The sequence below is a fragment of the Chaetodon auriga genome, chromosome 11 (assembly GCF_051107435.1).
Source record: "Chaetodon auriga isolate fChaAug3 chromosome 11, fChaAug3.hap1, whole genome shotgun sequence".
Classification (NCBI taxonomy): Eukaryota; Metazoa; Chordata; class Actinopteri; order Chaetodontiformes; family Chaetodontidae; genus Chaetodon; species Chaetodon auriga.
This window is the reverse complement of record NC_135084.1, coordinates 22,121,836-22,148,518: the sequence shown is the minus strand read 5'-3', so window position 1 is coordinate 22,148,518 and position 26,683 is coordinate 22,121,836. Positions and strand designations below refer to the sequence as shown.

Here is a 26,683-nt window from a genome sequence, read left to right as displayed (position 1 = left end):
TCTGACAAGATCGCTGTTCGCAGATGACTGACTGGTGAAGCCGCGGCTGTTAATTTGCCAGGCAGCAGAAAAATGGCTGACACCTCGGAATGGCACGTGCGCCCGCTCGGAGGGGGCAGGTAGTACCAATCTCTGTCTTATGCTGAGAGATGGTTCATAATCAGATCATAACAGATTAGCCTAGATATTGCTTGATAATGTCAGGGTACGCCTTGAGACAGAGAGATGCAGAGAAGTGATGAAGACGCAGGAGAGGGAGACGAAGAGACAGAAGGGAGGAAGCATCGTTAGCACTCGCTAGTTGAAGACATCAAGGATATTGAACAATGTTACCCCAGTTTTTAACCATATGTAATTAGTGAAATATAATGTGCCACTGTTTGATTTACAAAGAAAGAAAACTTCAAACCTACAGCGAAGAATGATAACAATGCCTCATGTGCAGCACTGTGCAAATATCCCCCATTCCAACCACACACTCCAGCACACAGAGAGAAAGAGGAGAGGAAAGTAATGAAGTAGGAAGGAGGGGAAGGCAGGAATGAAACATGAAGTGGCGGAAAGGCTTAAATAAAAGCCATCGAAGCTGAATGAGCATCGAAGAAACTGTCTGTTTAGCTAATGCTAACGAAGCTAGTGAAAATGCATGAAGAAAGCTAACCTAGTTTTTACGTCATTATCTGTTTGCACACTGTGTATGTGTGTGTGTTTGTGTGCGAGTGTGTATTTGTGTATACAGCGTGTGAGGGGACTGATAAAATATTCCTTCCCTTGGTTGGCCCCGGGGCATTTCAACTGCCCCTGGCTCCTTCCAGTCACTGGCCTGCTCCCTAATTGCCACACACACACACACACACACACACACACACACACACACACACACACACACACACACACACAGCATTCTGAGCTTCTGGATGGAAACACACATACATAAAGAAAGCAGAGATAGACACACACGTACAGACGAATGCACATCCATGCATGCATGCATGCATTCTCCACACACGAACATGCACCCCCACCGTCCTGCATTGATTCACCCCCCCCCCCAGCCCCCTCCTCTAACTAGTTGCAAAGATGTTGTCATGGCCGATCAGTGAGCCAGGCCCAGAGTTGTGCCCGTGGCTTTTCTTCGTGGGGGGACTGGAGCTTACTAGCCTAGCTGCCCCATGCTGTATGCATGCAGCCAAGGGTTACAGCCTGCTGATGCTCTTAATGAGCCTCTGTATGGAGAGTGACCGACTGGTTCTCTGGCTGACTGGCTAACTAGCTGCCCGGCTAGCTTTCTGACTGACTGACTGAGTGGCTGATTACTGACTGGCTAACCGGCTGACTGACACGGTTGCTTCTTGACTGGTTGACGGACTTGGTGGCTTTATAGACTGGCTAGCTTACTGGCTTAAGGGACAACTTCCCTTCACTGACCGGCTAAAGGGCTTATTGGCTGCTTATGCAGATTAATAGACAAAAGTAAAAAAAAAAAAAGTATAAATCTGGATGCCTTAGTCATCAGCTTTAAGGGCAATACACCCAAGAATCAACACTAACATACTATTTCCTCCCCTGATTGTTTCATCTCAGCTACTTCACTACTTCCTCTGTCTGTATGGCGCATCCATCGTGTGCCAGAGGCATCAGTTGATAAGCGTATAATCAATGCTACACATGTTAGCATGTTTTCAGATGTATGCATTTTGGAAGACCTTTGCGTAAAAGTTCTGTTTTCCGGTCTAGAAAATGTCAGCTTCAAAGGCCAAAATAGAGGAAGGAATTATCTGCATTACAGCGGACATGGCCTGACTGTCCTGTGTCTGATTTTTTCAACTGATTAACTCCATCTCTTCGCTCTCCTATCCATTATTTTCTCCTCCTTCATCGCTCCCGTCAGCGGCTCGAGTCTTTCCGTTCTCTCTTTGCCGCTCTCACTGAATATTCCACATCCTCTCCCTCTCTCCTTACTCTCCTTCACCATCTCTCATCCCCGTTCTTTCCCTGTTTTAACCTACTTCTCTCTCTCTACCTCTCAAGCTGAGGTGACACTATTGACATTTCCCCAACATGGCTGCCAGACACAGCTTCAACACCTTTCCTGCTTCACCCTTCCTTGCTCCCACAGCCTCTCTCTTTTCTCTCCTCCCACCTCCCGCTCTTCCCTTGCTTGCTGGGGCTAAAGCAAAGCAGAAATTAGCCCCAGACCTTGCAGAGGTGATTGGTATCAAATTGCAGTGAAAATGGAAATGCCAATAAAATTGACGGCCTTTCTCCAGCCCTCCTCCTTCCTTCCCCCCCCTCTTGGTAAAATAAGTGTCTATAGGTCAGACTTAGAAGTATTGAGAAAGGAGAGGAAAGAAAGGACTTTTGGGAGGGGTTCGGGTTTCCCTCTGGTTTGGGGCTTGAGTTATGAGTGACAAAAGTGGTCAAACTTTGCCTGAAATCTGTAAAATACGGGTCAGTTCAATTTCTGTTTCCTCATCGTTCGTTTTGTGTAAATGCTTTGAGGAGATCAGCAGTGTTTCTGTGCTCTTTTGACTCAGTTCAATGATATGAGATGGGTAGAGGGTGTATCTCCCACATTATGCACCATTCTGGGGTGTGTGATTAATTAATGATTAGCTGGAGGTCTTTGGATATTCTGCAGGGCAACAATTGAGAGTCTTAAAGGTTGTAGCTGTTGCCTGCAAACCGTCTTATTCACCATATATCCATAGATACAAAGCAGTTCGGTTAAATATGGCTGATCTAGTGCAGTATGATTTTGTACTATATGGGGCAGTGGCAGCATAAAGGTTAGGGAGACGGCTCGTGACCGGTTCGATTACCAGACTGGAAAGAGCACCTGAAAAAGAGAGCATTGTACTCAGTGATCCCTGTTAAGTAAAGGTTAAAGAAAAAACGTATACAGTAGTATACGATGAAGTACTGCATGATACGAAGCCTTATGATCAAAGGGTGTAGAGGAATCAGGCGTTTCTGAGCATCCACACCTTCATTACTCATTCTGTTCTTTCTCTGTCCCCTTCCTGTTTTTTCCTGTTTCCCCTTCTCTCCTTCCCTTTCTCCCCATGCTTCTCACGATTTCTCACCTCTTCCTGAGCGTGCCTGCTCGCCCACTCGCCTCCTCTTGCATGCATACTCACTCACTCACTCACTCACTCACTCACTCACTCACTCACTGACTCACTCACTCACTCGCTCTCTCATTCGCTCACAATCCGAGCTGGTACTCTGGCCGTTTGCTTCTGTTTTCCCAACTCGCATGGGACAAGCCCCTAGGTTTGTTATTGTAGGCTTTGCTGAACATGAGCCGGTCTTTACAACGGATTGAAAGCATTTGCTTCCAATGAAAATCTGGTCTTAGATTACAGGGCCTCGGCTCGGCTCACCCCGTCTTTTCCAGTAGGCAGGGAGTCGTAGGGAGGAAAAGAGAAAGAGAGGAACAGAGGGGTGGGTGTATTTTAGCCCTGAAACAGTAGGCAGAAAAAGTCACTTGTTAAGCTCAGGCTGCATTTGTCCGGGGCTAATGATGTAACTGAAGCTTGCAACATGAGTGCGTTTTTAGACAGAGGGCGGTCGAAGAGCCGGGCGTATATTGTCTGAGTGTGGGTGGGGGGTTTTATGAGCGTCAGGCTGAAACGGTTAGTCGATTAATCAATTAATGGATCGGCGACAACAATTAGTTAATCGTTTATCAAGAAAAAGTATCAGACATCCAACTAGTTCCCACTCTGAGATGTGTGCTTTTCTTTGTTTTCCGTCTGGTAAATGGAACATTCTGCCATTCACTAATCAGAACGATAATCAATAAAGAAGTGAAGGTGTGTCTGCATGTGGTGTGCATATACATTTACTTACAGCTAACTGGCGGCTTGCTCAAAGGCACTTCAACCTGCCAGGCGGCCTTTGTCTGAATCCAACTTCTGACCTTTCTGGTGGTGCTCCAGTGGCCCAACCCCACCACCGGCTTCAACCGCATAAGTGCATTATTAATGCGCAAAAGGTGGCGTCTGCATCAGCATCTATGAAAAGCAAGCTCTTGTCTTATCCCTCCCCCACCCTCCAGCCGCGTCACCTCCACTTCCACACGAGCTTCATTAGAAAGCCTTCAATATGTGTGCATATGTATCTCCTTCTGCCAGAACAGTTGGAGAGAGAGCGAGAGCGAGAGTGAGAGCTAGCCAAGAGTGTTGTTTCGTATGGATCATTGAGAGCCTCTCTCTCCTAATGGTGTATATAATTCAGGTGCCCTCCAGGCATGCTTTCAGGAATTCTTTTGCCTGAGGTAATGGGGAGCAAAGGCCTGGGTTTTATGCCCTTGATTATTCCATTGATGTGGCAGGCTGGAAAAAAGTCATCTCCAACCGGATTAGCGCCAACATCCCCATTAATTATCGATGAATCGAGGGCTTAGGGTTTAGCTAGGTGCTGGGTGTCGCCCTCTGCAAGTTAGTGGAGTACGGGCCCGCTCGAACGCAGTTATCTACTCCCGCCACTGTGAACAGACCTAGAAGCTTTAGAAGTGCTTTGTGTGTAATCAATAAATAACTGGATCCAATTCTGAGCACTGCCTCAGCGTTTTCTTTTTTTTTTTTTTACATTTTTTCCTTCCCCTCACTTCCAGTCGAGAGAGGCGGCGCAGGACAAAAGTCAGTTATCAGCCGCTGAAATTTCAAGCGGTGAGGGTGCCGCTTGTTTACCTCGCCTCATGTTTCTTTTATGATTATCGTCTTCATTGAGGGTGGCTCGCATTTTTGAATAATGATAATAACAATTAGGCTTTTCACAGCCACAGATGGGAAGAGCCTCTTTCTCTCCACTGGAGCTGTATAGAATACGTACAGTAATTGGGTAGTTTTGAATATGTGCTGTGTGTGTGTGTGTGTGTGCGCGTGTGTGTTTGTGTGCGTGTGTGTGTGTGGGTTCATGTTGTTGAGTCTGAATGCAGAGAAAAGGCCCGTGGAGCACCATCCTTTCACTTTTCCTCTCAGTGCTCAAATACTCTAAGCTGTCTCAGTGTTCCCCTTAGGTGAGGTTAACTGGCCTTAATAGAGCCTTATCGAAGCCCTACAGGTTGCTGTAAGCAGCCATGACGCCATTGTTATGAAAAGCAGCTAGCTTTGTTAGTGCTGTTTGTGCCTCTGACTTCCTTTTTTCCACCTATTTTCCTTTTATTTTCTGCCTCCCCCCCCCCTCGCAACCTCCCCTTTTGTAGTGCCGTGTTACTCTTTCCACCTCAGGTAAAATGGCAGAATGCGCCGGGGCGACGCTTCAATAACTATTTTCCCCTCAGGATAATAAAGACTAAATCTCTCTGTCATTTTCAATTCTGCGCAAGCTTGGATGGGAGAGTGGGGAAATGCGACCTTACAAGTCCTTTGTGCTCCCGTTCTTCCTCTCTTTCTCGCAGGAAGATGCGAGCGCTTGCTGTGTTTTCAAGTGACGGGGGGGAGAAAAATGAAAGGCAGGGTTATTTATAAATGTATTAAAAATGAATGCATTTATGAGGTGCTGTTTTCCAGCCATTCTCTGCTTGCCATTGTTGTGTCTCCATAACCCTCCGTCTGTGCATACAAAGCCCTCCAGAATTCCTTCGAAATCGTATTTATTCCCTTTGAACGCGGAGGCGCAGCGAATGCAGGAAGTAAACAAACTGTGTGTCTGATCTCCGCTGTCTCTTCCTGTTTCTTGTCATGTGACAGGTGACGGCCTGGACAACAGCGTCGCTTCACCGAGCACGGGGGACGACGATGACCCGGATAAAGAAAAGAAACGCAACAAGAAGAGAGGGATCTTCCCGAAGGTGGCCACCAACATCATGAGAGCATGGCTCTTCCAGCACCTAACAGTGAGTTGAATGAAGCAGCACTCGTTCTCAGTCGCTCTCAGTTTCACATCACGTGTGCACACTGAACTTCGCTTCACAGCCACGGGCTTTCTTACTCTTATGCACACACACACACAGACACGCACATTTTCTCTCTTTTGAGCCCTGCTTCTGTCTTAGTTGACACACATACACTCGCGCACAAAGGAACACATACATACGCACACCCCCTCAGACACTGAAACGCTCATTGACACTCGCAGACGCACACACCACCAGAGCCCCCCTCTCCTCCACAGTGTATCCCGCTTCGTACGGTGAACACTTCAAAGACACGGGCCCGTGTAATCTGCCGGCGATCTCGGCAGCCTGCGCTCTCGCTCCTCATCTGCTGAAACTGAATAAGGTTGAAGCCAAGGAGAGACGCCCCTGGCCATGACTGCAGATACATAGATGAACCTTATTAAGAACAAATCTGTCATTATTTAGCAGATGCCTGGGATGCTGCGAACGCCTGTGGTTTGGCTTTATTTTTCCTCAATTATAGCAGGGAATACCAATGCTGTTAGCACCAGCTGACAGCGTCACAAATTGTTGGGGTGGAAATAGTGTGGGAAAAAATGTATTTTGACACTGGAAGATAAACGAGCCAACAGTAAATTAAACGCTGTCTTATTCAACACAAGTTTCTATCGTTTCAAACACGAGTTCATCAGCCACAGCCGACATCTTTTAATACTCACCAAAGGAGGAGAATAACTAGAAACTTGTTCCTTTGTTTAGATAAATAGCAACTCTGCTGAAATTTTTAGGGCCTCTTATAGTCACTGAATGCAGAATTTGCACCAGTGGCTCCATTAAGGTGTCACTCGTGCCCAGTTTCAGCTTAACGCTGGTGAAGAGTGTGCACAGTTCATCACTGAGAAATCATCTGAGAAAGTGATCCGTTCGCACTATCCTGTGTGTGCTCGTTGGTAGCGCTAACCTGTGCAGCATATAATACAAATCCTCTGGCTCACAGTCATTGTCGAGGATGGTTATTAAAATTAAAGCTGTAAAGGCGGATAAAATCTTTAACCGCTGAGATTGAGAAATAACCAAACTGAAAACTTAAACTGTGTCTCCTTGGCTTTGATTAGTGTGACAAACATATTCCAGAGACTGGAGAAGTGCCTGACATGTTTCGAGCAGGTTTCAGACATCTGAGTCTCCGCTCACATCTGATTTTTCTCATTGAACCAATTGAAACATCAAATGGCAGTGCAGGCTGAGCCGGGTCTGATGTCAGAAAGTTTAAAATGATTTAAAACAAATCTAAAATGAAGACTTAAACTCGTAGAAGTAGAGCTGCAGCGTCGATGGAGCTCACGTGTCGGAAGGCTGGAAGCAGCGACATCTTCACCGACTTCATCCTCACCGTTGAGTCAGATTCCTGATTGCACTTTGAATCCGGAGCTGTGTTGAGGAAATATGTTTCAAACCTAACTTCAGCCCGCCTTGCGTCACACACATTTCTGCCTGTGTCAGGAGTTTGTGGAGAACATGATACAGTTTGACTGAGTGGGTGTTGGTTTGAATTGCACAAGCCAACAGGGAGGATGCTGGGGAAAGTAATTTTGCTGTTGGATTATGGATATTGCACAGGCTCCATTTTTTTTTTTTTTTTTTTTTTTTTATTTGCAGCTTGTCGTTGATGTTGATGCATTGTGCAGTGTCTCCTTCTGTTTCCAGCGCTGTTAATGGCGAACAAGAGGGACGTCTTTCATTGCGTGCACTGCAGTGAGGCGTGTAGGCACAGATGTGTAGTGTACACAGAACATGCACACACACACACACACACACACATCTCACAAGGCTTCTTATACTTTTTGTTTCTCTTCTTGCTCTCCTCTTTCCATCTGACCCTCACCACCTCTTTCAGAAACCACCGGCTCTCCATCACCCTGCACGCACACACACACACACACACACACATCATCATCATCACACATACACACTAACCTCTCCTCCAACTCCCTGACCTCAACCCATACACCCCCTGAAACCTTCGGGGCTACAGGGGAAAGGTGTTTGAAACATACACACATCCTGTCTGTGGAAATACAGCTCAGCACACAACCGCCTTGTGAAACACACACACACACACACACACACACACACACACACACACACAGCAACACACACCTACTGTGTCATATTACACCATGAGTTGGGCTTATGGGAGGCTTCTGCTCTGTTAGATCTCAAACAGTGGGAAGGATATAAGTGAGTGTCAAGGGAGCGAGGGAGAAGAGAAGAAGAGGAGAAGGCGAGGAGGTGAAGAGGGGGATAAGGAGGATCCATCAACCTTTTTTCCATCTCCCAGGCACCGGAGAAGGAGGAACTGAGACATGCACACATACAGGCACACAATGGCACATAGGCCATGTAGCTTTATGGCAGAAAACAGAAAGAAGCTGCAGCTTTCAGAGCGCAAACAGACCTAACGCTTTCAGAACTGTGAAGTAAACTGAAAGGTTGATGGAAAAATCACATCCAATACGTTTGCACTGCTCAGTAAAGCCAAATAGAAATGAAACCCAGGCACGGAGGAGCACCATCTTTGTTTACGGGAAATGTGGTCTTAATTTTGAGAAACACTGGCATTAACAATACCACTGGTGTCAGATAAATGCTCGCCGTGGTCCCATTTGTTTACACTAATCATTCTTCAGTGTCACCATTAATTTAATCAGCATATGTCCGTGTTTTTAAATGCTACGCGTAGCACCTCTAATGGAAAAACATTTACAGTATCTCTTACACTGGCAGTATGTCTCTCGTAAACATGGACAGCTGATCCAGGCTCATCCACAGCATCATCAGCTGGCCTGCCTTTGTTTCACAGGGGATGGAGGATGCGAGTCTGGCCTCTTAGAGATAGACACAATGCCAATTAGGCACACACAGATGCATGCATGCATACATGTGTACACACAGCATCATGGCACAGTGCTGTGGCCCTACACAGACCTGAATAAGAGAGTCAGGATCTGTCAGTCATAATAAACATGCAGTGGAGAGACAGCGGGACATAAAAGAGGAGAATACAGTGGAAGAGAATAGGGTAGAAGTTTGGATACCCACCTTAGTGTATTTTCTGTTATTCGCCCTCACACTTGGACCCTCAGGGGAGCTCCATTGTACCGAAGCGGAAGGGGAAGGTGGGTGGCAAACTGAGGCTGCGAGTGCAGCAGCAGGGTGGGTGGTAGGTGGCATTCACATGGCTGTGTTTTTAAAGCTTGTTTTGAAGACATTACTGCATCTCTGATTGCATATCCATCAAGAATGCTAATTTCCATTGTCTAGTTCTAACAGGAGAAGGGAAAGATTGTGAAGCAGAGCGCCATGTTTGTTTGACAGTATTTCCCTTGATTGCTGGTATTATTGGTGTCCGAGCTCTCGTGTGGTGGGTAGAGTGACTGATAGAGCAGCGGTATTGAATTTGCGACGATGACGACAGTCGCAGCTCGCTGAGTTCTCTCCAACACGCCCAATGAGCTCATGTGTTGTCGACAGCGCTTGTGGGACAAGTTCATCGGAAGAATTTGGCTGCCCCGACTTGGACTGACTACAAAACATTAGCGTTTACCGCCTGTCACTGATGGGCGAACCACACAGCTCGCTGCCAGCTTGACATGCAGCTGTAAACTTGATGGGGAACCAAAATAATGGGGGGGGGGGGGCTTTTCCACTTGTGTCCTCATCTCATTTTGATGTTTGTTTTCCATTGACATTCTTAATTAAACATATGTTGTGACAACCAGCAGTCGTTTGGTTTTATTGACTGACTCGATGGGACATTTGATCGGAGAAATCTGTAAAAACGCCTTGGAAACAGCTTTTATAACAGCAGTGAGGATGTGTTTAATCGTGTGGATACTTGATTTTTTTGAAATAACTAAAAAAAAATTATGTTGAACAAAATGATTTAAGCCATAGAAACAATTCTAATCTGATTGCATAACAGTCTGAGTCTCTGCATTGTGCAGCAACCAAAGAGACAAGCCTTGAGAGTAAGAAGTAATACCCAACCTCTGTTTCCTCCTTCCCTCCTATTGTGCAGTTGGAATCCACCCACCCCCCACCCCGTGCCCCTCCCTCCTCACAAATGGTATTTTCTTGTTTAATTTAACAAGAAATGAGTAGTAAATGAAAGCTCAGGCCTCAAATCCCCAACGCGCCCTGTGCTCTGCTCTCCACTCCCCTATGAAAAGGCAATTTGTGAAATTATGTGATAGAGTAATTAGATGGAATTCACCCCCGCCTCTCCACTACACACACCACCCGTATCCCCGTTTAGATTGTTGCCTTGCTAAACTGAAGTAGGTGTGCGTGTGTGTGTGTGTGTGTGTGTGTGTGTGTGTGTGTGCGCGCAGAAAGGACGGGCAGGGGGAGAGGGGGGGTTTGGCATTCGGAGTGTTAGCATCGGTATATTAGCCTGGCAGACTGGGACACACACTCTCATACACATTATCACTAACACTCTCTCATTCTGGCTCTCCTCCCCTCCTATTTGTACACAGACTCAGTGTAACGAGGGGCAGCCGCGATCGCAGCTCATAAAAGAAGCCAACCCGCAAACCTTCAATGAGCTGCTCCCCCCACCCCCCACCCCCTTCCCCTTTCTCCCCTTAAAACGTGTAAAACGCACAGAGAGAGAGTATAAAAAATCCAACTGGAAGGCATAATCCACCGTTAATACAATTAGAGTCTAATTTAACCGCTCGTGTACGCAGATGTAGCCGAGCTGGGGGAGCGCTTTTACCCCCCTTGGAAATGTTTTTTCTTTTTCTTTTTCTTTTTTTTTTTCCCCAACACAGCAGCGTGCAGCAGGGTTTTGAGCAGAAACAGGTGTGAAAAGCAATATAATTCATTTCTGCGCTGGCAGAGGAGGCCGGGAGCCTCGCTGTCGTGGGCCCTGAGTGGTGGAGGAATCCAGGCTGGGTGAGCGGGGTGGGAGGAGGGTGAGAGGAGGTGATGGATGGATGCATGCATGCATGGATGATAGATACTTTCACCTTGTATCTTCATGTCTGAGGTTGGATTGAGCAGAACAGAGAAGGGCAGCAGACACAAAGTTGCTCTCCACCATGACGGTGTCTGCGATGGACAATATTCATTTTTTTGTGATTTTAGTAGCACATTGTTGTTGCTGTGCAAATACAAGGAACCTCCAAGGAAGTGCGCACCAGGAATTAAATAGTCATGTGAAGCTTTTTTTTGGAGTGACTCAGTATTGTGTGTAATCTGTTCCTGATGGAGTGAATATAATCAGTATTTAACAGCGTGATGTAAACTGAAGACTTATCACCTCTTCTCAGCTAAGAGGACGCAGGCCAGATATGTTAGGCCTCATGTAAACAACAGAAGGGAGGAAGGAAAAAAAGCTTTCGAGGTCAGAGTTCACCATTGCCTCAGATGCCATTAGTCTTCGGCTGTTTATTGCCAGAGCCTCGACGTGTCAGCGCCCTGGTCACCCGCAACAACCCCGACCCGTCACGGCAAAACCACATCTAGGAGGGTGTTTTCCGACTGGCCCGACCAATTTTTTACATGCAAAATTGTCCCTGCTCTTCATTCGAACAACAGCCATTTGTCTGAGGCGTACTTGTTGCCATTTTCGCCTCCATTCCACAGTTACGGTGATAAGAGGAAAGTGTGGAGGGAAAAGGGAGATGACATACAGTGTGGCGAAGATACAATGGCTGAATTGAGTCCAGAAGGCGGAGATGTTGTGTGTATTATTTCTGGTGGTCCTGTGATTGCTGTTAGACTTGTTTGTCTTAGTTATACGATGCACAAATGAAGGTTTCTCAAGTAATTTCAGTCGACCGTCCGAGCTGCTCAGACGCCTCGGTAATAACTCTGAGGAGACGTCAGGAAGCGAGCGTGATAGGAAAACATCTGCAGACTTTTTATGTGTTGTCATTCATTTATTCATAAATGACAACGAAGGCGCCATGTCCATCCTGATACTGTAAAGTAATACAGTGGCCTGTGTGGCCTGGTGTGTCCGATTAGGTCTTAATTAAATCTGAGGGGCAGGCAGAATCTTAGGCGCCACTGCATTAGGATTTCAAAGAGGTCCTAAGTGACAGACAGACGGACATATTTGCCAAAGGCCTGGCATGACAGAGCGCAAAACAAGGGAACAAGTTAGTCTTATTCTTAAGACTTTCATTTCGTTTCGGAGAGTTTATCTCTGGGAATAGATTTGGCTTTGGGCTGTGTGTTTGTGTGTTTGTGTGTGTGTGTGTGTGTGTGCGCACGCATCTGTCTTTGAGGACTTTTGTTTGTGTAAATGTGTGTGTGTTTGATTCCTTTGGCGCATGTGTGGATGTTTGCACGAGGGCATTTGGAGGCAAAGACTTGTCTGTACCAATCGCAGGAGTGGTTGGTGTCAAAGAGGAGGCAGCTGAGTCAACCTGCCCACCCCCACAATACACACACACACACACACACACACACACACACACACACACATGCGCGCGCACACTCATACTGTGCACCAACCCCCACATTACCCCACACCTTGTAATGAAAACATCATCAATTATCCCTCTTGACAGGCCCCAGGGACTAAAGGCAGACAGCTCTCTTTGGGGGCTTCTCTTTGTAGACTGACCCTCACAGATAAACAGACTTACTCTCTGCAACAATTTCATGAGGGGGTGCGAGCGTTTTTTTTTTTTTTTTTTTTTTTTTTACTATTAAAAGCTGATAGGCACATGACTCGTCTTTTTGAATAGCGGTCTATGGGAGCTGATAGCAGATAGTAGGACAGGTCCATGTGGTGGAGGTGTCTGTATGTGTGCCTCTGGGGGGGCAGAGGGAAGCCATCAGTCCTGACAAGGACTCCTGAAAGGCCATCTGTTTCATGGTTGATGGATGGATGGAATGATGGATGGATGAGTAGATGGATAGAGGGATACAGTAGATGGGAGAAAGACTGACACATGGCAGATGTTGGCAGTTTGGAAGATATCTATTGGTTTGCAGAAATATTGGGGCTGAACACTGATGTTCTGTTGTTTCGTGACGTTGGTTGAAGAGTCACTGCTGTTGTTTAGAAGAACAAAGCCCTTCACTGGCTTTGTGATTTCTTTTCTTCCTCTGCGGTTCCCCTGCTTTGGTTCAGATGTAGTTTACGTACCCCACCTGAGACCTGGCAGATGCATTTAATGCACCGTAATGCGTTTCATAAGTTTGGGTTTCTAAGAGTTTAGGGGTTCAGCGACCGCGCTTCCATCTTGCCAAGAAGCTGATTCTGGGAGAAACACTACATACTTTACATTTTTTAAAGTGGCTTTTGTGTAAATATCAAATTAGGTATTGGAACATGGAGATCCTATTGGTTGAATTTTGGTCACATGCAGCATGAAAATGATTCTTGTAAGTTGTTTGACATTTCAGTGAACATTTTATACCAAAGAAACAGTCTGCAGACACTTTAAGGCCTGTGTGCTTGGTTAGTGCGTGAGGATATTCCCATTAATCACACACTGTATGTATGTGTATATATAAAAGTCTCTTAAGATGTCTGTGAAAGCTTCATTTCAGCCTTTTCTGCTTTTCTCTCCTCTCTGCTTCTCGTATCGTTTTACTCCTCTTTTTAAAAGCCCTCAAGGGCAGTTAACTTTTAATTCATGTCACCTTTGAACTTTTCCAAAATGTCTGCCATAGATCTAGACCAAAAGCAAGCGTGTATGTGTGTGTGTGCGTGCGTGTGTGTGTTGATCTGGCCTTAGTCAAGGGGCGGTCGGTGTGTTTCCTTGAGAACGTGAGAACTTTACAGACCCTCAAGGTCGGTCAGTAGCACTGGAGGGGATCACCAGGCACAAAAGATCTGACATGGCTCCCAAGAATACACACACACACACACACACACACACACACACACACACACACACACACTCACACACACACACACACACACACACACACACACACACCCAGGCAAACAAGCTTCTTTTTAATTTCTCTTTTTACAGTTTCTATATGTACAAATCTTTGTCAGACGTTGGTCCAGTGAGAAACGCTTCTTTTCCTCAGTGGTTGTTTTTTAAGTTTTAAAATGGGCCATTCTTAAATGATTAAACATCAAAGTGAGAGGATATTTAATCTCTCTTAATTTCTCAATTATCTTGTCACCATTATTACCATCTCCCTCTTTTTTTTTTTGTGCTTTGCCATCCTTCCCTCTCCCCTCCCCCCACCCCTCATACAATTTCATAGTTGGGAAACTATGAAACAGTTCAGCGTGTGGTTTCATTGTTGTACGTCTGAGTGATTGATGGCTTCATGCTGAAGCTGTGTTTCACACTAGTTCTATTTTTCATTATCAGCTGTATGTGATGTGTGTGTGTGTGTGCGTGCGTGCGTGTGTGTATGTGTGTCTTTAACGTGGCCAAAGGCCCAATAACTCGGATGTGTGAAATCATTTTTGGTTTGGTACCCACTAATCAGTTTACGATGATGTGTAAATCCGAAGAAGAGGCCTAGTCTCAACCCTCAGACACACACACACACACACACACACACACACTCAGATGTAAACATACATACACACACATTCCTGCACAGGCCCACAGCGGTGACGTCAGTGCCTGGGTGGGGTGTGGAGTTCCCCACCATCACTGTGGTATTTATTGGAGAGTGAGTGGCAAGTTGTCATATGGAAGAGTCAGGGAAAAATATTGTCATACGTCTGTGGTTAGCTTGATGGAATGATTCTATCCAACGCTTAAAGATTAGCAATGTTAGCGGTTTAGCCTCTCATTCTCACTGTAAGCAACTACCTCACCTTGACTACACTCCCTGTCTCTGTGTAAAACTCTTTGGCAGTCAAGTGTCGACCACCTTTCAAGAAACAGAGTTTAGCATACATTCTTTGTGTAGCGTGATTTTGTTCAGCCAGTGATATATTAAATCTGCTAAGTGTGAAATCACATTAGCGCTAGCTGTTAGCCATTATCCATTAGGCTGTGTTTGGTGATCCAGAGGATTGTGGGATCTTTTCTGGCTGGAGTCAGCAGCTCAATACCTTTTACTTACAGCAACTGCAGCAGCCTGGCCTAGATACATTTGGTGTGTGTGTGTGTGTGTGTGTGTGTGTGTGTGTGTGTGTGTGTGTGTGTGTGTGTGTGTGTGTGTGTGTGTGTGTGTCTGCGTGCGTGTGCGTCTGTGTGATTGCATATGCACTCGTGCCATTATTTGTATGTGTCAGCTTCATGTCTCTTTTGTGAGCGCCGTGCATGAGTGTGTGCTCGTCTTTGTGCCTCATTCCATGCGTGCGCTCCATGGATCCTGTGGCTTTGCCGTCGTGGTAATCAGTTTGCGCGTTGGCTGAACTAATTTATCAATTCAGTTCCTCCCACTTGTATTCTCTTCCATGCGTGAACCCGCTCTCTTTCCCCTACACTCTGCCTCTGTCTCCCTCTCAGACAAAACACTTCTTTCTGACAAACCATAAGGGTTTCCTATCTTTTATGCATGCCTTCTGCCTCTCTGACTCCTCTCTCTTTTCTTCCATGACTCCCTCTCACTGTAATGTACAGCTGTGTTGCCTTATATGTTAATAGCCTTGAACTATGATATCATAGCAATATTGGTGCTCTTGCGCTGTTTGAAAGGCATTCGGGAGAGAGCTATGATTTATAGATGAGATGTCTTGTGATGTCTATCCATAACTCATCATTTTACACCGACTCGTCTCATGTTATGATTGAAGTTTTCTGCATTAAACGCTGCGAGGCTCATGATGCGCTCGAGGCAGGTGGCGTGGAGGGTATGGCCATAGGCCGGCAGCGTGCTTACACTTGTCCAGCTGACCCAAGGTGCCCCTGTGGAGTGGGGCAGTCAGGTGTTTGTGTGCATGGCGATGTCAGTTCATCTGTGACACACACACATACGCATGCATGTGGTGGTGTGTGTGTTTGTCTGTGCTGTGTACATGCCTGTGTCGGGATGTGTGTGTGTGTGTCCAGTGGAGTGAGAGAAATCATAGCTAGTGAACCAGGTGGTGAATGCAGACAGGCAATAACTCATGGTAGAGGAGCTGGACAGAGCTGAGGGCTTGGAGAGGAGATGTGGTGGGAAAACCCACGCCAACGCACACACACTTCTCATTTTTCTCACTTTTCACCATCTCATCTTCCTTTGCTTCTCCCCCCCCTCTTTCAGACATGTGCGTCTTCCTCCCATCCTCGCCTCTGTCCTTCTCTTCATTCCTCTGTCTTCCAACACTGTAACTGTAAATTTCACGTTGCATATTTGTCAACTTTCTTCCTTTTCCTCTCCCCTCACTCTCTGAGGCGCGCTATTCCAGCGATGGCAGGGGGGAAGTGAACAGGACCGAGGGTGCTGCTCACTTGTTTGTTACGACAGATTAAGTCATTGATTTGTAAAAGCGGTGCACTGATGGAGAAGGCCCTCCGCTGCTGAAGACGAGGAGGGGGAGAGAATGCAGAGGGGGGAGATGGAGGGATGCGAGAAAAGAAGTGAGGATATTAAAATCGAAGATGAGAGGTAAAGAAAGCAGTTAAGTGGAGGTGGAAGAAAAGGGGAGGTGGGAAAGGAGGCAGCATGAGATAGTTAAGCGAAATGCTAAATATAGAACAGAGGGATGGAGGGGGTGGAGACGGGTGAGAGAGATATGGAGATAGAAGAATGAGAGGAAGGAGGAGGGATGTAGCTGTACTTTGAATGACAGAGATGTCAGAGAAAGTCAGAGGAGGAAGAGTGAGGGAGCTTCATCTTTCAATAGCAATGGCTGCGTCCTCCTTCTCCTCGTATACCTGCAGCTCCAACGAGCATAAGGGAGCAATTGTGAATTACCCTTACCTAGTTTCAGCATTCCCCCAACCCAGGTTCTTTTCACCCCCCCCAGGGGCCAACGGTGAGTTTCTAATTAAAACGTCGGGGGCAAAAGGGTAATTATGATAATAACATAATAATATCGCCAGGGTTATTAGAATGTTCTGTGGTCCCCAAATTGCTTCCTCGGAGAGATCAGATTTCAGCGGCATTACGTAAAGTCAAATTTCCTTGAAAGTCAGGTGAAATGAAATTGATTCCCCCATGGTGGAGGTGCAATCTGAGAATCTGATTCCCTCTTGTATGTCACAGACACTGAGTCTAAAAAAAGCTCTTTAGTTTCTAACCACAGTGACATATATCCAACCACCCCCCTCACTTCCAGGCTCAATTTAATCAGACCGGTCTGTGTGGTTAGCGAGTGTACGCGTTTATTTAATAGCTCTGCGTTTGTTGCTTTCGACTCTCCGGCGCTTTGTTTCTCTGCAGCCCTCTGTAATGTGTATTGTAGCTGTGCGTAACAAGAGAACATTTGTTTTTCAGCTTAGAGATCACTGCTAGAATGCTAGCTCCGAGCACTGTGGCTCGGAGCTAGCATGCTGGTGCTCTTAGGGGCATCCCGCTGTTTTCTCTCAGCTTTCAGTGGTACCTGACTGGGTTGAGGCTTTGTGGATCCCTCCTACTCCCCATTTACACACCCCTCCATCCCAGGCAGCCCTGAGGCAGCCCACCTCCAGCTGTGGCTGCCGTTCACTGCGCCGCTTGGTGCAAGTACCGATTGCTTTGGAGTGCCTCCCCTCGCTCAAATAGGCAGTAATTACGGGCTTAAAGAGGTTTAGTGGTCCAGCAAACTACATAATCACCCCCTGAATTAGCCCCAGCTCATCAGCCTCAGTCCAACGAGCAGCGCTTACCACTAGCACTAGCTAGCATGCTGCACCCCCTTCCCTTTATTGCACAGAGGGAAGCACAGCAGCAGGTGTTGTGCAACATCCGGCCCCCTTAATAAATTTAGCCTCCCCTGAGCTGGAATAGGGAGGACTAATGAAGCACGCCCTCACTCTTAGTGAAAGGAGAGTACAGACAGCACACAATATAAGATGCTCTCCTTCAGTATCAACAGACCTCACCCTTTACGTTCTGTGTTAAGCACAATACAGCACTTTGTTAAGACCTGAGACTCGGTCATGTGCATACACGCCATAAGCTCCAGTATACACATAAGGCTAGAGACCCACCCAACTGTAAAGCACACGGATCATTATTCACACCCTTCAGCGTGGCAGGAACAGCTACAGCACTGACTGCATTATGTTGTGTGCCCTTAGAAAAGGGATGAATGATGCTAATCATCAATTATCTTAGTGGAGAAGCTGGTAATGCTGTACATTGTCTAATCCACTTTGTTCAAGAGCTTTAATGACATACTTTTCACCCTTTGCTTCACCAGCCAACTAGATTTATCTCATTCCCATAGGCAAGAGCGCTGCGAGATTTCCCTAAATCAACAAAAGCTGTTTTTTTGGGAGAGAAAATGCTCATTAATGAACGAAAAGCCCAAGAACATCTGTTTTTTTCTTTATCTCCAGAAGAGATGGAGAGATTTGATGACAAAAACAGTTTGCAGGGGGGGGGGTTCTTCATTTCTGGTGCATATATCGAGGTTTCAAACCAAAAAAAAAAAAAAACGGTGGTGAATTATTCATGCTACAAGCTTTGAGTCGGTTTACCGTAGTCCGACGCCATAAACGAGGCTGTTTCTGCTTTTTTTTGCGTATTAGGCTACAGCACTGAGACGGGGGGGTGTTGACATTAGAGGGGGCTCTCTGAAACTCTCATCCTGTAGTTGGTTCATTTTGAGTCTCTCAAAAGATCTGTTTTTGCTCTGTTTTGTTATTTTGCATCGGAGCAGCCCGAATCAGAGGAAATTAGGTTAGGGGTGCTTTGTTTTTTTTCTGTTGTTGTTTTGTTCGCTCTCACTCTCTTTTCTTTTTTTCTTTAATCCCCCCTTTCTCCCAGAGCCAGCTTTGTTGCTGGGTCCCTGCTCCCTAATGAAGTCAAAGGGATGTCAGTCGATGCCACCTACACAGAAAGGAATTTGAAATGGCGTGGCGTTCACAGCGCAGCGTGAGCGCACACACAGAGGATGAAACTTCCACTGAATGAGCAAGAAATTTTTGAAATTGGAAGCTTGTTGTATGAGATGCAACAGACTTATAGTTTGGAACGCTTGTTTTAAAGTCTGCTTGTGCTCACGGTTCTGGGCATTTGTTGTTAGCATAACAATGTGCTTGCCTCCCCAAATATTTAAGGTAATCTCATATGTCTGGCAGCAGCAAGGCTACACTTCCAGTAAACTGTGTGTTCGTGTGTTCGTGTGTTCGTGTGTGTGTGTGAGACAGTTTGGTATGATACTCTGATGCCCTTCTAGCCAAAAAGGCCCCCGGATTAGCCGTCAGGCATTCCTGATGGGCAGCTCGGTTTCCACAGAGATTTGACCTGGGAACAGTGAGGGGAACGGACCTGGCCGAGTCAAGGCTTTTCACTTGTACCTCAGCTGGTACACGCAAGTCAGTAACCACGCACAATGCTGCCGTGACCTGCCCGCTGTTTCGGGTCGTGGGGGTTTACTGTGTCCGGACCGTTAAACGTCCTCTATAAGTGACTCAACGGAAATGATTTTGAACAGAAAGCTACACAAAAATAAATTGTTGCGTATTAAGAAGTTGTTTACTGTGATTCATTGCGTTTACTGGCATCCTTATGCCCTGTGGCAAACCCCAACCATCTGGTGGTAAAGTAAGCTATCTCAAAACACCACTGACCCATGTCTGTTATCCACAGATTGTGCAGTGTCACGGCCTCTTTTTGAGAGACATCACATGACTGCGACAACATATGATTCTCCTCTCTCTTATGCCTCCCTCCATCCTGTTTCATCGTAGCACTTTTATAAAGCTAATGTGGCGTGTCGAGCCTTTTTAATGGGATGCACAGAGGCTTTGGAAGCACAGCTTTAAATAGAAATATATGCAGCGATAACGCCATCGTGCTAATGCCTAAAGAAGGACTGGGAGGACTGTGGCTGCGCTGAATTGGTTAACAAGGGTGGAATCACCCACATTAAGATTAATAGATGTAATAGTAGAATGCAGTACGTGTGCTTTAATATGCTGATTTTTGTTTTTGTATCTCTTAGATAACAAAGTAAACTAAGCCGAAACAGAAACATGTAAAGGTTGAATTTTGCTATCATATTCAGTCAGTCAGTTTTGTCAATGTTTGTATTGGTTTTAAAGGGTGGAGAGCTTATTTTTGAGTCAACACCAAATTAAAAGTAAAAACCCAACGTGTCTGGAGCAGTGAGGGGAAGGCGGCGAGAGGCAGAGCGGCAGAGACAACTGGCTTTGCTGAGAAGGCGAGATGAAGAGAAGGGAGAACTGCAGCAAGATAAAAGACGTTTCTGAAATAGCCCTCCCCTCGTGGTGAATTGGAGCATCCCCGACAAAAGAGTGACTCAGACTCTTGTTCTTCTCTTTTTCCTCCCTTCGCTCATTGCTGCCCGTAGACTAAGGTGAGGCTTTGCACGGCTTACAAGTCGGAAGGCAGGCACGACCTTTAAGAAGTTGGTACTTTTTCACTTCTGTCAAAGTTTTGGTGCCTTATTGGTCCCGCTGATGAGATTCAGATTTTGTTTGCGCACTTTGTCCTCTAAAGGTTAATGGATCTGTCTGCACAATCGCCGTGTGTCTTGTCAAAGTGACCTTGAGGGCGGCGCCGAGCGAACTTGGAGCGTCGGGTTTCTCAAACGTAAATGGAAAAGCAGAACAGGAAATCGGAATCATAACAGTGCAGCGAGTGTGCGGTATAACTTCCAAAATTCAAATTTTATTGAGTATACAATTTTTATATGCAGCTGTAATCTGATTACCGATGACGGTTTTTGTGGCTCTGGTAACTGACATTTTTTCGGCTGCTCTGCCTAGAATAGTTTTCTCCAGGGTTAGGCGTGGGACAAAGGGAGTAAAGCAGGGTCTTGAGGAATATTTATGCTCTTATCTCTTCGTTAAACCCCTGGGGCTCCAGATATCAATTTCCATGTCTCCTCCCCTGCCTCCTTCTTCCCTCGTCCTTTCTTTCTTTCTTCTCTCTGTCTGTCTATCCCCCTCTTGTTCTTGTCTGAGGGGGTCAGAGAGGAAGACGGTCAGACAGGGAGGGGATGTTACTGATGCTCTGTTACTCACCCACACAGACATCTGCATGCAAACACACACACACACACACACACACACACACACACACACACACACACACACGACCACACGACCACGCACAGCTGAACTTACTGGTAGGCCCAGCAAGCTCAGTGGCTCAAACACACACACATAAACACACACACTCTAATGTCAGAGATTACTAATATGAACACACTGGAGCAAAAAGCTTTGACTCAAATGGACACACACACACACACACACACACGCACACACCCACGCTTGCACACACACACACACACACACAAACACACACACACACACACACACACACACACACACAAGGATTGATAAGACACACAGAGGAGAGAAGCGAAAACACACACCCCTCCTGGCACCCACATGCTCAGAGCCCAGCAGAGAGCGGCGAGCAGGGTGGAAATTCTCATGAAAGGAGTTGTATATTTGGAGAAGACATATCATTAAGATAGGCGGAGGGAAGAGGGAAGGGAGGGAAGGATGCGCAGAAACTTTCCATCTGCTCTTTTAAAGAACATGTTATTGCTTTTCTCACTAAAGGCCTTTCTCTCTCTCTCTCTCTCTCAACCCGCTGAACCACAGCCAAAGGCCGTTAAGACACCAGAATCACTCACAGACAATATTAAAACTGGGCGACTTGTTGCTCAGCGAGAAACTAAATCACAGTGTTTTGACAGATAGGAGCTAATTTGGCGGTTTAGAAAAAAGGAGGACAAAAACTGTTTTGATGTTTTGGCTTTCGGGCCATCTTTGCCTGGTAACGCTTCCATTAAGAGTGTCTTATTCTGTACTTGAAATCTCTGGCACTTTGGAGGTAGTATTAGAAGCAGGAAGCGGCGGTGGAAGACGGTTTCAGATCCTTTACTTAAGGTAGAAGTAGCAGAAGTCCTGCATTCACAAGTTTCCTCAGTAAAAGTTGTACGATCAGCAAAAATGTGCTTAAAGTATGAAAAGTTGAAGTACTCACGATGCCACGAAATCATCCCTGCCAGTGTTGTGTAATCATATTATTATCACTGATGCATTAATGTGTAAACAGCATTCTCATATCGTAGCTGATGGAGCTCATTCTACTGTTGGGCAGTTTGTTCTGTAACCTTTAATCATATTATAAGTACAAGAGCCTCAGAATTATCCTTTTTTCCATACTTGAGTGAATGTACTGACATTCCAGTGCTGGCAGAGTGTGTGTTGAACAGAGCACACTCAGGCCACCAACCACATTTTTCTCCCAGTGCTGCCTTCTGTGATTGAGATTGTGTGCGTGTCTCTGTGTGTGTGTGTGTGTGTGTGTGTGTGTGTGTGTGTGTGTGTGTGTGTGTGCGTGCGCGTGCGTGTGTGCGCTGGGAAGCTAAAGGGAGGGAAGCACTGAAACAGGGTGTATTTGTGCTATATTGTGGCCCCTGGCATGGCCCCCCCTCCACTCCACCCCCCCACCTCAAAATCACGAGGCAAACACTCCTGCTTCCACAGATCTTCAGCACATAGAATGGACACACTGATCTTTTCAACTTCTATCAGCTTTGTTTGTGGAGAAGAAAGCCTTAAAAGACATATTGTTCACATGATTAGCTTTAATATGTCGGCGGTGAGTGTGTGTGTGTGTGTGTGTGTGTGTGTGTGTGTGTGTGTGTGTGTGTGTGTGTGTGAGAGGCGTCTATATGTGAAGCGCTCAATGCGTCAAGACATCAGATGACACAAGCCCTAAAGAATAATGTTTTCTCACTTTCCACACACGTGGGCAGGCGAGCGGCGCCCCAGATTTACAAGCTATTTTAATTCTGATACTATCTGATCAGTCTAGAGTATGGGGGTGGATACTCACACACACACACACACACACATACACACACTCACAGTATATGAATGGACAGACAGTTCACATGCATTGGTGCACACGCGTGCACACACGCACACACGCATAAAGGCGCTCAAAAATGGTTGCAGAAAAGAAGTGGACACAAATTTGGCCAGAGGCGACAATGCAATTATAACTTGGCGCATGAAATTAGCCTCCTTGTGTTCCCATTCCCCACAACCAATCACATGGACGAGGGAAGGCTGGGAAAAAATCAGTCTCCTCTCTCTCTCTGCTGGGTCGTCCCAGCATTAAACACAATCCTGTTCATTATGCACTGAAAAAACTGTAATGAAAAAATGAAAACGCTGGCGCCGCACTGATTTTGCACGTCTGATTGACTATTAAGTGTCTCTGTGTGTGTTTGTGTGTTTGTCTGTGTGTGTGTGTGTGTGTCTGTGCGTGTGTTCTTGTTAGACATACTCTTTATATCATACAGTAGCCATGTCTGTGGCGCCTACTGTTGCTCGCCATAAGACGGGAGAGTAACTGAATAAATGTCGGGGGTCTTTCTGTCAGGGCGACCTGGTCGTGCCGCTGGAACGACGTGCTGGTGCTGAACAGTGAGGACACACATGCCGCCGCTCTCTCAGTTTGTTGTGAATTTGCCAAGAAAAAAACCATGTAGGGGAATTTTTGGTATTGATTTCATTACTGGTTAAATTTTTGTGTGAGGCAACTGCTGCGCTGTAAGCAGAGCTCTTTGCTGAGGCCTAAACGGACAAACAGCACATCGGCTAACAAAGTACGTCTTTCAGTTTCGCTGTAATGTGATAGAAAATCAGTGGGTGCTCGTTCACACACCTGGTTGGACCATCCAGTCCTCTTTCATGAGTTATTTCTTACCTAAATGTAAACATAGCATTTTGGAAATTATGTAGTTTCCACTTCATGCTTCAACAATCTATTCTCTCCTCCGCTTCCCTGCGCCTCCCTCCTCTGCTCCTCTTTTATGGCCTGCCTATGGTGTTCAGCACAGTCCATGTCTTGTCTCCGTCATGAACGGCACATTGTCCTCCACGAACAAGCCTCCATGCAACTGTGATCCCCCCACACACACTCTAATATAAATCAACACACTCCCCGAGTTCACATTTATCCAATTTATTCATTCTATATATTTAAACAGGTGGCTCGACTTTAACTGTTCTCAGCTGGCTTCTCGGGGACAGGCTGCAGTCAGTAGTTCAGATTTAATCACCAGGCTTGAAGTCAGTTTGGGTTGTTTCCAACAGTCCAACCGTTGCTTGTCGTGCATCGATCTTGAGTCTTCAGAAAAATATAAAATAAGTGAGGCAGTAAGGTCATTTATCATGTATCAGTGCGATTCCCTCAAAAAGTGTCAGTCTGCTCTGTCAAGGTGATGAGGCCGAAGAAGATGTGAGTGAAGACAAGATATAAACCAAAGTGGAATATTTCTTCTTCTCTTACTGGCAGATATTTTGATATCTAAGATTTAAAAGATTGAAAATTCGATTAAATACGTAGTGTTTGGAAGAAGTTCCTGTTCCTGTGTTGCGCTGGTACTCAACAGGATGAAGCCCGTAAGTCTTTCTGTACTTCCTGTTTCTTACAATCAGCGCGGTTAAACTGCAAAAATGATTACAGCAAACTTAAAAGAGCCACGTTATTGTACCACCGGCAAAACATATAAAAGCAAACAGCAGCAGTGAAGACATAAGGTTTTACATTCTCTTGTCTCTATTCCGTCGGGTTAACGTTACATATTCCCCGCTCGCTGATTACATATGCAGCGGGGTGAAAGGGGGGCCGTCGACGCGAATATATTTGTGTAAGAGGCTGCCTAATTACCAGCGCTGGTTCTCCACTTCACTTAACTTTCTAATTGGCTTGCCTTTTTGGCTGCCATTAATTACAAGATTTCATATTCCATTAATGATCGGGGGGAGATCGGCACGTTGTCGTGCACATGCTCACACATACTCACAGTATACATCCAGATACACGCAGGCACATACTGACACCTACGCGCCAATGGGCATGAGCACACATCTCATTTTCTACCTCTCATTACGCCGTATGGTTCTGTGTGTGTAACCTGCGCCCTGCAACAACTCTTTCTTGACTAAAAGGCAAATCAAACGCTTTTTTTTCCAACAACAAGAAGCTTCATTAAACAATTTACGGTCAGCCTTTTCTCATAGATGTTTTCCTTCTTCTCCCTCCCGCAGCATCCCTACCCGTCAGAAGAACAGAAGAAACAGCTGGCGCAAGACACAGGCCTCACCATCCTACAAGTGAACAACTGGTAAGTCATCTCAGAGTTTACATGCAGTCGATTTGAGGGGTTTGTGCCTCCAGGCAATCCAAGTTCTTAATGATCGGAATTAATGCCTCCACTCCACCCCTATTTTCATCCTACACACACACACAGAAACACACACACCACTTACCGAGTCATCCTCACCTAGATCAATCCATCTAAAGAGATATGGCCTGGAGTGATTTTCCAAACCAACAGCCCAACTCAGCTCAAACATGAGCATCCATGTTAATTAAGAGTCAAACTACCATCTGAAAACATCCAATAAAATCATCCAACATGCAAGTTGGATGATTTTATTGGATGTTTTCCCAGTTATACAAGAATGATTGCTGAAAAAGTGGTAGCTCTGAGACTAATTATAGGGTTTTACTTTGGCTAACTTATTTTGGGGTTTGTGGCTTTTTGTAGCACCTTTTACTGTGATTAACATTTGTTTTAATTAGGCAGTGAACATCTCATTTAACATTTATTCTCTCTTGCTAACAATTTAAACATTTATTCCCACTTCATGCACTGAATTATCCTTGAAACTAGCCAGAGACAGTTAGCCATGTGGACAGTGTCAGAGTGTACGAGCAACGCTGTAAACTTAACTAAGAAACGAAATAATTGATTGATTGATTGATAGCAGCAGCTGCTGATTATCCAGTTAGAAATCATTTTGTTGGCTGTCCACTGACCATTTATCCCTTTTTACATTATTATTTAGTACTTCTTCATAATGCATTTAGCATTTTAAGTTGTCCTTGTTAGCAAGGAGCCTAGCTTAGAAGTGTGCAGCCCCATTGCTATCTGGCCTTTGCAAATTAATGCTCTGTAAGTGCCAACTGGCCTGTTAATTGGGCACAAGCGTGACTGGCCCACGCCATAAAATAAGTTGCTAACTAGCCGTTTTAACCTTAGGTTGCTCTGTAAAAGGTAGAAAGGGGCCCTGTGTCCTTGCGCGGCTAGTCTTATCAGAGAGATGGCTATCAGCACATGCTTAGTGTTATTAGCCATGTCTAATTAAAGGGGCTGGAGTCTGGGTAATTGAGGCAGGGTCCAGGCAGAGGGTGTTTGATCTGAGCAGCCCTTAAAATAATCCTTGAAAGTATCAGTCAGTTGCTAGGTACGGGCATGAAAGTGGAGACTGCAGGAAGGCTGAAGCTGCAGAAGGAGAGAGAGAGTTAAAGAGCCAGACGGGAGTGAAAAATAGATGAAGAGAAAGAGAGAAAGATAAGGAGAGAGGGAGAGAAAGAGATGAGACATGATAAATCCCCATTACCAGCAGTCTAATGATGTTAACATTATTCCCAGCCATTGTTCAATCTCAGACCTCAGAGACAGACAGACGTTAGATTAGGGTATGGTGTATCAGTCTATGGAGAATTCATTTTATACCGGGCCAAAAATAATGCACGCACACACCCCTACAAACACACACACAAACACAAAAAACACACACACACACACAGGCAGAAAAAGGCCTCCTGACCAGGGGGAATCCTGTAGAGGTTATCAAATCACGTGACCCCTCTGAAATCCATGGGGGATCAATTCTTACAGCTGAGATAAAGCCAAGCTCTGTGTGTGTGTGCGTGTGTGTGTGTGTGTGTGTGTGTGTG

The 26,683-nt window shown here is 45.7% G+C and overlaps 1 protein-coding gene across 1 annotated transcript in view; it reads left to right on the top strand.

The window, feature by feature from the left end:
* Positions 1-26,683, top strand: part of meis1b (Meis homeobox 1 b) — an 80,591-nt gene that overhangs the window by 32,061 nt on the left and 21,847 nt on the right. The window contains exons 8-9 of the mRNA XM_076742385.1: positions 5,700-5,845; positions 24,985-25,061. Coding sequence (XP_076598500.1) covers positions 5,700-5,845; positions 24,985-25,061 — 223 coding nt within the window. The remainder of the gene's footprint in view (positions 1-5,699; positions 5,846-24,984; positions 25,062-26,683) is intronic.